Source organism: Microtus oregoni, unplaced genomic scaffold (genome assembly GCF_018167655.1).
Source record: "Microtus oregoni isolate MIOR12 unplaced genomic scaffold, Mior012 000002F_ref0000024, whole genome shotgun sequence".
NCBI classification, from domain to species: domain Eukaryota; kingdom Metazoa; phylum Chordata; class Mammalia; order Rodentia; family Cricetidae; genus Microtus; species Microtus oregoni.
In genome coordinates this window covers 57,302,740-57,317,267 of record NW_024543061.1, presented here as the reverse complement: position 1 = coordinate 57,317,267, position 14,528 = coordinate 57,302,740, and the positions used below count along the sequence as shown (strand labels likewise).

The window sequence follows — 14,528 nt, the reverse complement described above, 5'->3', positions numbered from 1 at the left end:
CACATGGACATTTAAATATAAGTGTATAATGAATTTTGAGCATATTCTCTCCCATATTCTCCTGCCCTTTCCGTTCTCACTTCTGTCCACTCCTCATCCCCTCTGTATGCCTAAGGATCACATCTGTCCTTCATGTCATAAATACATGCAATATTTTATGAATCTATATAAAGTTTAGAATCCACAAATGAAAGAAAACATGACATTTGTCTTCCTGACACAGTTTTAATGTGCTTGATATGACTATCTCCAGATACACCCATTTTCTAGTAAATAACACAACTTTGTTCTTTATGATTGGAAAGATTTCATTATGTATATATGCCAGTTTTGTTTATCCATTCCTCCAAAGAAAGATACCTAAGGTTGGTCCCACAATTTAATTATTATGAATAAGGCTGCAATAAACCTTGACACGCAAGCATCTATGTGATCTGTTAACTTAAGCACCTCCAGGAAGCATCCAGGAGTGTAGCTGGGTCATATGGTAGATTTATTGATAGTAATATGCATACTGACTTCCATAACGACTGGACTAGTTTACATTCCTACCAGCACTGTACAAGATTCTACCTTGTCTACATACCCAAAGCATGTACTATTGTTTTTGCTTTTTTTTAAAACAAATATTTTAATTATATGTATATGTGTCTTTGTACATAAGTACAGTTCTATGGAGGCAGAAGAGGGCACTGGATCCCCTGGGGATGGGAGTTACAGGTGAGCTGTTCAATGTGAGTACTGGGAACAGAACTCCAGCCCAAAGGAAGAGCTTCTGTTACTATGTATAGTCTGACTTGAAGATAGATATGGTGGTGCTTCCTTCCAACATTGCTCTTTTTGCTCAGGGTCTTTTGTACTTCCATTTGAACTTTAGAATTTTCTTTCTGTTTCTGTGAAGAATTTTATTGGAATTTTTATGAGGATTGCATTGAGTCTATAGATTGCTCATAGTACTATGTGTTTTCATAATATTAAATAAGTTTATTTCTTGTTGGCAAAAGCGTTTTGTCTGAACGCTTCCTGTTTGGATTAAATAGATATGCTTGAGCCTTGTTACAGTGATTTAAAATCAGGGTCTGAAACCACAATTCCTTTTGCACCTACCTAACAATACTGATGGGTGTGCCTTCACCAGTTACCGTCTATTTCCCTTCGCTCTCCAGTATTCTCATTTGTTCTGTAGGGTCAGTTCTAACTGCAGAGAGCTGGGAGAGCTTCCTTCAGTACTTTAGTCTGCTTCTGTAGGTTCTGTGTGTTAACTGTAGGTTCAGTCTTTTAACTGTAGGTTCAGTGTTTTCTAACTGTCCTAAGGAGTGAGAGGTTCCTTCTTTCTTATCTGGAGCTTTAGAGGCCCTCAGTCATACAAACATTTTCTCCTGGATTTGGAGGATTCTCTGCTATGATTTTTTTCTAAATACAATATTTATACCTTTAGCTTGAAGGTTTCTCCTCCTATCTCAATGACTTATAATTTCAATCTTTTAATAGTGTCTAATATATGTTGTATTTTATATTTTATTTTATCGTCATTGTATGAATGTTCTAATTCATCCCTCTTAAATTAACATACATTCCCGATAATTCATTTCCACTGAGTCCATTCCATTAGTGAGTTTTTCACTTGTAAAATTTTCTAAAATTTCAATTTAAATTTTTGGTATACATAATTTTATTCAATTCTTTTTTTATATCCTGTATTGACTTTATTTTTTTCCAGCTATCAGTTAATGTAGGAGTTTGTCCTCTTTCATTTTAATGCATAGTTTTACAATTATTCTGAATTCTTTGTCTAGAATTTCATGTAATTCACTTGTATTAGAATCCATTACTGAGGAATTTCTATGTATCAGAGGGGACATTCTGCTTCATTTTTTCTGTTTCATGTATTTTTGCAGTGGGGCTTGTGTATCAGGGATTGTTTCCATGGCTACGTTTTTTTTTTTTTTATCAGTTATATTCTTTGAATTAAAGATATTTGCAAGGCTCAGGTGGGACTAGTATATTTACAGTAGTTCACTAGCCAAATTCCCAGGTTACACCCTCTGGGAACCAAGTGTCATCCTCAGAGTATAGACTCAAAACTACTTGGTGGGTCCACTAGGAAAATACGCTATCACTGAGGTTTAAAAACCACATCACTTCTAACTTCAGTAACTACTGGGAAAAAGAACAAAGCAGCAAGGTGCACGGTAAGTTATTAATTATTAGGTGGGCACAGTGGTCAATGCCTTCAATCTTGGGAGGCAGAGGAAGGCAGATCTCTGTGAGTTCAAGGCCAACCTGGTCTACATAGTAAATTCCAGGACAGCCAGAGTTACATAGTAAGACTTTGTCTCAAAACAAAAAGAAAAAGGAAAGAAGGAAGGAAGGAAGGAAGGAAGGAAGGAAGGAGAGGGTGGGAGGGAGGAAGGGTATTAATTATTAGGTCAACTGAAAAAAAGCATTGAGGAGGGAAAGGTTGGCTGGGATGGGGAAGCTGAATATAGTTAGGGTCCGCAGAATTTAAAGATATGAAAGGTTACAGTTAAGTGCAGAACCAGGAAGATGGTGCTGTGAGTAAGGTAATTGCTGCACAGGCACAAGAGCCCAGGTTTACTCCCCAGGACCCATGTAAACTGCCAAAGCAGTGCATGTCTGCTCCTATGCAGAGAGGGGAGGTGGAGATGGGAGAACCATGGAAGCTCATGGTGAACAGGGCGGAAGGTGAGGACTGACCTTAATGAATACACTGACAGCACCTATAAATGAAAACGAGGCACGCACTAGGGGCAGTACTGTGCTACCTATGACCTCACTTTGGAAGAGAAGGCAAAAGAAATGCTAGCTCAAGAGCCAGTATGGACTTATAACAGTGAGATCCTCTCAAACCCAAACAAAGAAAGCACACACACAGCTTCATTTTAGAGGACCTAAGAGGTTCCAAGGCAGCAGGACAGGTTTTTGCTATGTTGTTCAAGTCTTCCTGTCAGGACTGTACTTTGTGTAGCTGCATGACAAAGACATGGGGAAAGGCTCAAACCCACACAGTAATCTGCATGATCATGTCTGGCCAAGGGGTCAGACTGATCTGGGATAAGAGTACTACCAGGAGAAAGACTGTGTGGAAAGCTGCTGTCTCCTGGGCCAGATCCTAGCAGGCAATGAGTCTCTAGAAAGCTATCTACAGGAAGACACTGTGGGAGGGACAGACGCAGCATGGGACCACATGACAAGCAGGATGAGGACAACACAGTAAGAATGGTGGACCGGAAAGGAAGAGCGGGCCTGGAAACACCCTGAGCAACTCAGCTCTGGCCTATTTACTTCCAGATATCTTGTCACCCGAGTCATAGAAATCCATTTCCAGCCAAACGCATTCCTACCTGGAGAAACAGACTCTTGTGTCTGAGAGTTCTCTGCCTGAAAAGAATGATTTGAGGAGGTGGGGATGGAGTTTCTCTAGAAGTCACCTCCCCTGGCACACACTCAAAGTTGCCTCACTGGAAAATGACACCTGCCACAAGCTTTCCATGGTCCCAGAGAGAACTATAGAAATGCATCTAGAAAAGAGGGCTGGAAGGGGCTGAGGTGGCACAGCGCCTGCTGCCTAAGCACGAGAAAGTGAGCTTGGATTCCAGTTGGTCTTGCTGAATTAATGAGCACCAGACAGATCCGATCTCAAAAAGGTAAGATAGATAGAGAACAATAAATGAATACACCTGATGCTGACCTCTGGCTTCCAGAGGTCACAAATGCACGAGCATGCATATGGGAACATGTATACCCATGTACTAGCATGCATATAAGAACATGTTACATGTAACCTCCCCATTTTCAAAAAAATGAGTTTTAATACATGTAAATTCTAAGAACATGAAAGTCCCAGAGTACAAAATAATGTATTTTGGTGGCACTTCACCTTAGAAATGTTGCTTGGATGACTCATGGAATGTCCCAAAGTCTTCTCATTCTGCAAGAGAGCCAAAACAGGTAGTAATTATTAAGCTGTGACTAAAGACATACAAAGAACAAACAATCAATTACGACACTTCTAGTAACAAGTTATTCCTGTAAGCACACACAACTATACTAGATGTATACTCCTAGGCATTAAAATTGGAAATTTGGACAAAAGTAAATAAAACAATGGTCCTTTCCCAAAAGGAACTTATCAAGGAAAGAGCAGGATATTGGAACTATAAAAATAAAGCCACAATAACTGTCTTAAGATACTTTCTAGTCATAGTTCAGAGTCACGGATGGGTGGGTACCTCTTTGACCAGAACTGCTTAACTAAGTGCACCTCGTACCCTCTTCGCATTTAAACAGAAACATCACTGTATGTGCCTAAAGACAGATGGGGGAGGGGGAGCACTAGATGGACCTCTTTGTTTTGTTAGCTGACAAGAAATCACACCTACATTATACATTAAGAGGCTGATATCTGACCAGAAGAATATCATTGATTGTGAGGAGATTAGAGTATTGCAGGTCCAGAGCCAAACTACCTTGGACATCTAAAGCCTTTTTAAAAATAATCATTCATTGCCTACTGCTGTGTATGACCTAAAACTCCCGTCGCTGTGGATCACAGACCCTCCGGCTGTTCCCTCACATGCCAAGTTTGTGCTCCTGGCAAGCTCTATCCTATCCAGCAGGCCCCTAGGCGATACAGGTCACATATTAACCTAAGCCCCTCCTTTCCCTAGGAGACCTTGAAGAGGGTGCACCCTGCTTTGTCTGATGAATTGTAGTTCTCTCGCTTCAGAACCTGGCCATACTTGTGTTGCCTGTGTCTGCAGTGTGACTGTGACACCGCTCCCCACAGAGAGACAGCCTGAACCTGACTGTACGTGCTGCCTGTGTCTGCAGTGACTGTGACCCAGCTCCCCACAGAGACAGCCTGAACCTGACTGTACGTGCTCCCTGTGTCTGCAGTGACTGTGACCCAGCTCCCCACAGAGAGATCACAACTTTTCCTTACTCTCTGGCTTTCCTTCCTTTCTGACCCTAAAGTCTAACAGTGACTACCAGGTATGTAATTTTGGACTGTATAAACAGATTCATAGTTTTGCCTACCCAGAACTAAATGTCATCAGATAGACTCTGAGGCCTCTTGCAAAGGTTTCTCTGCTTTGATGTCACTTGTCTGCCTCATGCTTCTACCAGTGTATTATGATCAAGGCCATAATTTATTATTTTCTTTGTTGTGTTACTATAAAAACCTCATGAAACTGTTACCATATTGGAACACTGTATTTAGGATGACATATACTTGTGTTCCTGGGTCACAGGCACTCCAGTTTGGCTTTAGAATATTCAGTCTCACTCTCTCCAAGAGCTTTACTTGTTGCATCATTAGTTATGGTGCCTTAAATACGGAACCCCAAAGCCAAGTCACCCTACTGGGAAAAGTAACCCAGATCAGAGCCAGGTACTGGTATTGGTCCTTCTACTGATAGCCTGGCACTGCTTTATGGGTAGAGGTTGGTGAGTTAATCTGATGCTCTCACCAAACCTTGGTTTGGTTTGGTCTAGTGGTTTATTCTCAGATGGTTGTTTAGGATTCTAGTTGCTGGCTACCTTTCATGGTTTGCTTTCAGAGCACTTGGTTTAAGGTATCCATTTTGTTTGTTTACTCTGAAAACACCTTGGTTTCAAAATGTTTGTTATGTTTTGCTTAGAGAAAGGATCTTTCTATGTAGCCTTGGCTGGCCTGGAACTTTCTCTGTAGATCAAGCTAACCTTGAACTTACAGAGATCCTCCTGAGTGCTGGGATTAAGGTGACTAAAAGCACGACGCTAGCACTGCTACTATTCAGTGTGCTATGTGCTCACATTCTGTTGTCTCCCCAGCCACTCCTCCATATTGAATACAAGGATAAAGGAAATGTTACAAAAAAAGTTCTTTGATACTCCAGCTGGTTTTATTTGATAACTGTGTTAATTCAACTTGCAACTATTGGGGGGGGAGGGCTCTAATTAAAGAAATGGGGAATATTCAATGGCTACATTTTTGACTGCTAAATGAAAATACCTAGGCAACAGATATATGGATTATGACTGAGCATCTTGCTTTAGTTGAAATTTAAAAACATTTAAGGAAAGAAAAATATATAACTGATAGCTTATAAATTCAGAAAGGGGAAAATGCATGTTTTCCCTCATATGTGGATTCTAGCCAAAAATGTATGTATGTATGTGTGTACATATATATATATACATATATATATATATATATATATATATATATATATATATACACACATACTCAAAATCATAAACAGGATTGTGACAATGCCTTATAAAATGATATTCAACATATATACTAAGGTAAACTTACTCAAAGTAAGACAAAATGCATCATTAATCATAAGGCAGTGCAACCTAAATTAATAGTCATGTAGCTGTCTGCTCTGCTTTGCTTGTTAACTCCTTTTAGAACTTTAAGTAGTAGCAAAGTGACAAGCATTAGGAAAATAGATGAGCTGACTGGACATAAGACATAGCAGCTAACACCTGTTCAGGATCCATTCCCCTAGACTCTGCAGTTCAGCTTTCTCTGTTACTTTTCTTTCTTTATTACATGTATTTAAATTTTTTTCTTAGATGTATGTGTGTGTCTGTGTGAGTGTATGCTATGTGTACGCACGTACCCTCAGAGGCCAGAAGAGTATGTTGTGCCCCTCGGAGCTCAAGGCAGCTGTGAGCAACTTGACATGAAGGTCAGGAACTGAACCTGGGTCCTTTAAAAGACAGGGATTTGAACACTTCTCCACCCTCCTCAGCTGTCTTTTTTATAAGGCGGGCTTTATAGATGGCTGAGGGGAGTATTAAAGGAGATGACACTGGTGGTAACTCTGAGCTCATAAATAGAGTGTATCTTTAAAAAACCAAAAGTAAAGTCTCATTGTATAGAGAAGGCTGGCCTTAAACCTCAGAGATCAACCTGCTCTCAGCCCTGAGAGTAAAGACATGCACCACCACACCCAGCTAAACAGATTGTGTCTTACTGGAAGATACTGTTTCCCTTAATATTGCTAAGTACCAAATACACAAAATTTAAAACTTCTGAAATCATAAATAAATAAACACATAGTTCCTGGTGACACAGACTGACAAATGTTTTTCAAATTATAATATACAACATGCTAAAATTAGAATAATAATTATGGCAGCAATGTGATGTGGGAGTGATTTCTTATTAATAAAGAAACTGCCTAGACCCATTTGATAGGCCAATCCTTAGGTAGGCGGAGTAAACAGAACGGAATGCTGGGAGAAAGAAGCTGAGTCAGTGAGTCGCCATGATTCTCCCACTCCAGATAGACGCAGGTTAAGATCATTCCTGGTAAGCCAGCTCGTGGGCTATACAGATTAATAGAAATGGGTTAGATCAATATGTAAAAGCTAGCCAATAAGAAACTGAAACTAATGGGTCAGGCAGTGTTTAAAAGAATACAGTTTCCGTGTAATTATTTCGGGTAAAGCTAGCCGGGTGGCAGGACACAGCCCGCCGCTCCGTATTTCAACAGCAATGTACTGAAGAATACAATCTTTTCCTGCATTTTCTACTAAGGGTCTTTGTATTCATAACTGATTTTTATTATTAATTATGTAAACAAATGAATAGACATGTTTGTTTCTTAGAAATTATATATGTGGGCTGGAGAAATGAGTCAGCAGTTAAAAGCACTAGTTACTTTTCCAGAGAACAAGGGTTTGATTCCCAGCACCCACAGAACAGCTCACGACTGTCTGCAGCTCCAGTTTCAGTGGGTTCTGATAGTCTCTCTTTTGACCTCTGTGGGAACCAGGCTCACACATGGTGCACATACATACACGCAGGCAAACACTCATACACATAAAATAAATTACTGAAGTTATACTACTTTCTACAAAAGCTATTGGAAATCTTAGTTAAGAATGCACTCATTTAGAGACACACTTATTGGCTAGCAACTACAAGCCAGGTATTCTTCTAAGACCTTAAGAATGGGGATGGCAAATAAAACAAAGACCCCACGTTCATAGAGCTTAATAAAAAGGAGTAGGAAAGTTGAGCATGATGGCCCATGCCTATACTCACAGTATTTGGGAAGCTGAATCAGGAGGATCATTGGTTTAAGCCTAGCTTAGTCTATACAGCAGCACCCTGTCTCAAAAAAGAAGTGTTATCAGATTTGGTCCTGATTATTTTTATGTAATTCTGTGTCCTACAGCTCAGGAGCATCTTACACAGTCTCAACAAACAAAGACATCACCCATACAAAAGCTAAAGGATGAAGCAAAAGGCAACATCAAAACAGCCCCATCAAATGAAATTACATGTCTACTCTGCAAATGCATATGTGCACACACATACACACATACACACACACACACAATAGCTCACATGCATACATGGTAAATAACATTGGCAAACAGAACAAAGACCCTTTGTTCCATCTTCTGTCTATTTTTCCAGATGCTCCCATAGAAACAACGGAGATAGTCTGCAGACAATGCCTCCTATAGAAAAGAGTGTGTAGCTTCATTGATTCAAATAATAAGCTATTTTTCTCAGAATTCAAAGTCAAAGTACAAAATTCAAAATTAAATGGTCAACATTAATAAAAAGATATTTGACATCAAAGGATGACAAAAAATTTTTAAAAGTTTATTGTCTTAGGAATATGCTCGACAAATGCAAGGGATATAGTCTATTAGAGCACATTCTATTAGAAACAAGGTACATCCCTGGCAATATGAACTGCAAGACTAATGTTTGGTGCTTCCAGGGAAGGATCCTTGAGCAACTCTGAGGTTCCAGAGCTGGTTATAGCATCCCTCAGTCAGTGAGAAACCTGGGAAGCGCTGACAGGACACTTTTCCTACCTGAAGCTTCATCTTCTAACAGGAATGCATGGGCGTGTCCTCAGTGCCGCTCTCTCAGGCAGCATGGTACCCTGTGCAGGGACAGGCTGTGCCTGAACTGCAGCTGCCCTGCAGCTCTACAGCAGCCAGCAGAACCACACTGTTCTGTGCTGGACTTCAGTGCTACCCTCCTGCGATCAAACCGGACTAACTACTTCCTCCAGCTGACTTCCAAGGAATGAGTAGTTAATGAATAATTCATGACAAGTCCATTCCCGAAACCAATTTCACTTCTGCTCTATGGTCCTCCTACAGCAATATACAAGGTAAAGATTCTAAGCTATACTTGTGGATTACAAATAATAGAAGTTCAATTTCCTGTTGATGGCAGAAAATGGTACTGGATCTGTTTGTTCTCATATGTTAACCTATCATCCACATTTACTTGAGAGACTCCAAAAAAGGACAGAAAGGGTAAATAATTAGCCACAGATATCTGGAATAACATTTTTTTTTCTATCAGCCAGTCCTACTGGGGCTGCTGTGTGAGAAACAGCAGAGTACTTGGAAAGCACACCAGCTGGGGGAGGGGCGTTCTGAACGGTGGTGCTAGGAAATAAAGCTGCTTCGGAGGGGACTTTCCTTCTCTCGGCTATAAATAAGCCTTTATCTCACGAGTATTCTTCAAGGAAGCAGACGGACATTCATAGCCCTCAACTTGTTAATGCTTGCATATTTCCAAATGAGTGATGCTTGAAGCAGTCATTTCTTTGCTACTCAAAACACAATTGCAAGGGAAACTTGAACGAAAGACTGGACGAGTCCCTCCCTCCCTCTGGCCACATCCAGGCAGGGCAGTCACCTGTCTTCTCCACTGGTGTCCTACTCCCTGCCCCGGTGCCTGACTGCACTCACCACAGGGGTCATGTCTCAGCTCAGTTAGTTCATGGGGGAGGGTGAGCATTTTGTTCTAGCTGCTTCCAACTGACTTGTTGGCCCTGCAAGCTGGTCCTCCATGCACTCCCTTGGCCCTGTTTTTCTCCTCTCAATTCATTTTGTTACTTTATTATGTTACTTCTGAGTCTATGCTTTCTAAAGTGTAAGTGGTTTTACTGCCCGTTTTTAAGATTTTATTTTTAGGGGCCAGACAATCAGGTGCACACCTTTAATCCCAGCACTTGGGAGGCAGAAGGTAGGTGAATCTCTGTGAGTTAGAGGACAGGTTGATCTGCATAGTGAATTCCAGGACAGTCAGGGCTATCCAGAGACTCTGTCTCAGAAAACAACATCCAGGGAGATGTCCCCAGCTAGTACCTTGGGCAACTGAGGAGAAGGAACCTGAAATGACCCTATCCTATAGCCATACTGATGAATATCTTGCATATCACCATAGAACCTGCATCTGGCGATGGATGAAGCTAGAGACAGAGACCCACATTGGAGCACAGGACTGAGCTCCCAAGGTCCAAATGAAGAGCAGAAGGAGGGAGAACATGAGCAAGAAAGTCAGGACCACGAGGGGTGTACCCACCCACTCTGATAGTGGGGCTGATCTACTGGGAGCTCACCAAGGCCAGCTGGACCGGGACTGAATAAGCATGGGATAAAACCAGACTCTCTGAACATGGCGAACAATGAGGGCTGATGAGAAGCCAAGGGCAATGGCACTGGGTTTCGAGCCTACTGCATGAACTGGCTTTGTGGAAGCCTAGGCAGTTTGGATGCTCACCTTCCTGGACCTGGATGGAGGGGAGAGGACCTTGGACTTCCCACAGGGCAGGGAATCTGGACTGCTCTTCATTTAGAGAGGGAGGGGGAATGGAGTGGGGGGGAGGGGGAAAGGAGTGGAGAGAGAAGTGGGGGAGGGGGAGAGGAGTGGGAGGAGGGGAAGGGAAATGGGAGGCAGGGAGGAGGAAATTTTTTCAATAAAAAAATTAATTAATTAATTTTTTTTTTAAAAAAAGACTCTATTTTTAGAGTCTGGAGAGATCACTCAGGGGTTAGAAGCACTGGCTGCTCTTTCAGAGGGCCCAGGTTCAATTCCCAGCACCACATGGCAGCTGGCAACGTCTGTAACTCCAGTTCTACACCATCTTCTGGCCTCGAAGGGCACCAGGCACAGAGGTGGTGCACAGATATTTGGCAAAATAGCCACATACACAAAACAAAATGATCATAATTCTAAACAAATTTTAAAGATTTTATTTTTAATGATGTGTAAATATGTGTTGGGGTGCATAAGCATGTGGGGACCTGCAGAGTCCAGAAAAGGGCACTGGGCCCGGGAGCTGGAGATGTGAGGCAGTGTGAGCAGTCAGATGTGGTGCTGGGAACTGAACCTGGGTCCTCTGGAAGAGCAGCCAGTGCTCTTAACTACTGAGCCACCACTCCAGCTTCCAAATTCAAGTTCTTATTGATCTGTCCTACAGTACTCAAGAATTCTTTTCCTATTTTCTTTGACTGATCATTTTTGCTCTGGCAGTAGGGTCTCATGTATCTCAGGCTGGCCTCCGAGACCATTAGCAGAGGACCTGAATTTATGATGTCTGCTTCTTACCTCCTGTATGCTGGGATTACAGACATGTTCCATACCTGGTCTATATGCTGGGGAAGAGAAATAAAACCCAGGACTTTGTGCTTGAAAGGACAGCACTCTACCAACTGAGCTGCGTCCCAGCTCTCTCGTTTTATTTAAGAGAAGTAATTTCTTCTAGAACAAAACGTGCCTCTGCCTTTCTCAGAGATTTCACCATGTCTCCTCAACAGCCCAAGCTCCACAGTGGCCTTGGTGTTGCTGTGTGGTCTAGGGGAACCTATGCTCCTCAGCATAGGTGCAACTGCAGCATGTGTGCATTGTATGATAGGGAAGGGGAGGGGCTCGGAGAGTGGTAAAGGGAGGGAGGACACCAGCTGGGGGAAGTGCCACAGGAAGCTTCTGCTATTTTGGAAATGAGAAAACAACAACCCGAAACATGAAGCCTTGAGATGTCTGGTTCTTTAATCCGAAGGGCAACAGAACCAAGGCCTTAGAAATGCCTCTATCTTCTCCTTTCTCCCACTTCCTTTATCCCCCAAGGTAAGCTACAGAAACTAAAATTCTCTTTTCCCCAAGACTAGCCACAGACACTTGAACCTCATTTTCTCACACCAAGATATAAACCCCCAGAAATATTACTTAAACCCGCCCGTCTTTCTTTTAATTTTCATGTGACATGCCTGAGCTATCTTTGACTGTCAACTTGACACGGCCTAGACATCTGAGAGGGGAATCTCAACAGACTGGCCAGTGGGCATGCCTATGCAGAACTGCCTTGATTGTTAACTGATACAGATGGCACTGAAGGACAAGGAGTCAGATCCTCAGCAGGCAGGCAGAAAGAACAAAGAGGCTCTAGGTGGATGAATGAGCTTCTCACTTAAACACTTAAAATGTTTTTCTCCCTCTCTAAGAGAAAGACTGGGTGGACTTATGAACCCCAATGAGAATCTCCAGCTGTGGCAGTAGATCAGCTTCCTTCCTTTGTCTGAATTATTCACTGCCATACAGTAGCACAAACCACCCAGTTCTGAGAAGGAAGCCACTCTATACCTGAACACACAAGTTTTTATCTCTGCCACACTTGGGTCCTAGGCCCATCACCTCTGGGAAGTCTGTCTCTGTGTATTTTCCTGTGTGTGATGCCACTTTCAATGAAATCTGGTTGAGTGCTGAGACTTTACTTTTCCTGCCATTTATTCTTTAAATCATTGAGGAAAAGAATCCTTTCCTGCAACCCTAGATGACCATGGTGGCGTCAGCACCACTGACAGGGCAAGAGGTCCTGGGTAAGAAAGCTGGCTGGGAACAAGCATGAGCAAGCCAGGAAGCACCATTCATTCCTCCATGGTTTCTGCTGCAGCTCCTGCCTGAGCCTCTGCCTGCACTTCCCTCAAAGATGGAGCGGGACCTGCAGGCTGAGACAAACCTTTCCATCCACTGAGATGCTTTTGATCACAGTGTCTATTGGAGCAACAGTAAAATCAGAACACGGCAGCAAACACCATGTCTCTCGCTCCCGAGGAGTCCTGTCACACACTCTGGGAAAGGCCTGTTACACAAAAAACCCCAACAGACCAGCCTGGCTGACCTTCCCCACTTCAGCTTATGAAGCTTTTTGTCTAAATCCAATTCTGAACAACTCTCTATCATCACTGAGCCTGTAGACTAGACTTCTGGAAAGAAGCTGTCTGAAAAGGCTGACTGGCTGATTAGAATTTCAGTGATGTGGAGAGTTTCGATTTTGCAGCCAAAAGCCTAATTACAAGTTGCCTTGGGCTGTCTTTAGTCCACTCAATAGCCATTCCTTGCCCTTCACTCTGTGTTGGGCCGAATATCCTGTGACTAACAGATAAAACTAGACCTCATAAACTAACAGATGAAAACATTTTGGCGAGGTTGGCTGCTCCAACACCCCCATCCTATCAATAGGACCCAGAAAGCTACAAGTCCCACTTGGCCCCAAACCTGCCTATCCCCCCACAACCTCAGGGGAGCTCTGACTGGACACAGGGTGCAAATTCACAAAGAGGACCGAGAGAGAGGTCCAAGAGAAGAACCCTGAAGCACAGGCTGTAACTGCACAGAGTGGGCCAAGAGAGCGGAAACAAGAGAGACCTCAGTGGTTCCCTGAGACACAGACATTGACAGTACAGAGCAGACCAAGAACAGTTCCCAAATACACAGACAGCCACTGCAAGGATTGGATCAAGAGGCAAACACACTGCCAACACCAACTGGAGTAAGATATGGGTAGGCGCCAATGTAAGAATTCATTCAACAACCTAAAAAACAACATGGTAACACCAGAACCCAATGGTCATACAACAGGAAGACTTAATCATCCTAACCCAGAAAAAGCAGAAGCAAACAATTTTAAATGTAACTTTATGAGAATGATGGAGACCTTTAAAGAAAATTCCCTTAAAGAAATGGAGGAAAAGATAAACAAAAAAATTGGAAGTAATCAATAAATCTCTCAAAGATACCTAAGAAAACCAAGAAAAAAAAAACAATCAAACACATGAAGCAAACAGTTCAAACAGTTTAAGACTTAAAGACTGAAATAGAGGCAATAAAGAAAACACAGACTGAGGGAATTCTGGATATGAAAAGTCTAGGTAAATGAATGGGAACTACAGAGGCAAGCATAACCAACAGAATACAAGAAATGGAAGAGAAAATCTCAGGTGTTGAAGATACTATAGAATAAACAGATTCATTGATCAAAGAAAACATTTAATCCAACAAATTCTTAACACAAAACATCCAGGAAATCTGGGACACCACGAAAAAAACTAAACCTTAGAATAACAGGGATAGAAGAAAGAGAAGAACTCTAGCTCAAAGGCACAAAAAATATATTCAACAAAATATTAGAAGAAAACTTATCCAACCTAAAGAAGGATATCCCTATGAAAGTTTAAGAAACTTACAGAACACCAAATAAACTGGACCAAAACTCCCCCACAAAAAAACCTTCCCTCATCATATAATAATCAAAACGTAAAACATATAAGAATAAAGAAAGAAAATTAAGAACTGCAAAGGAAAAAGGCAGAGTTAATAATTACACCTGACTTCTCAATGGAAACCATGAAAGCCAGAAGGTCCTGGACAGATGTGCTGCAGGCATTAAGAGACCATGGATGCA

General features: G+C 42.0%; 1 protein-coding gene across 5 annotated transcripts in view; it reads right to left on the bottom strand.

The window, feature by feature from the left end:
* Window positions 1–14,528, bottom strand: part of Marchf8 (membrane associated ring-CH-type finger 8) — a 76,638-nt gene that overhangs the window by 18,719 nt on the left and 43,391 nt on the right. For 4 of the 5 annotated variants that reach the window (XR_005972932.1, XM_041636998.1, XM_041637022.1 and 1 more), the window contains exon 3: window positions 3,902–3,952. Coding sequence is in view for 4 of the 5 variants with exons in the window: in XM_041636998.1 (XP_041492932.1) it covers window positions 3,902–3,952 (51 nt within the window). In the remaining variant the exon portion in view is untranslated. Of the gene's footprint in view, window positions 1–3,901; window positions 3,953–8,071; window positions 8,138–14,528 lie in introns of all 5 variants that reach the window. The other variant, XM_041637013.1, reaches the window with a different exon arrangement.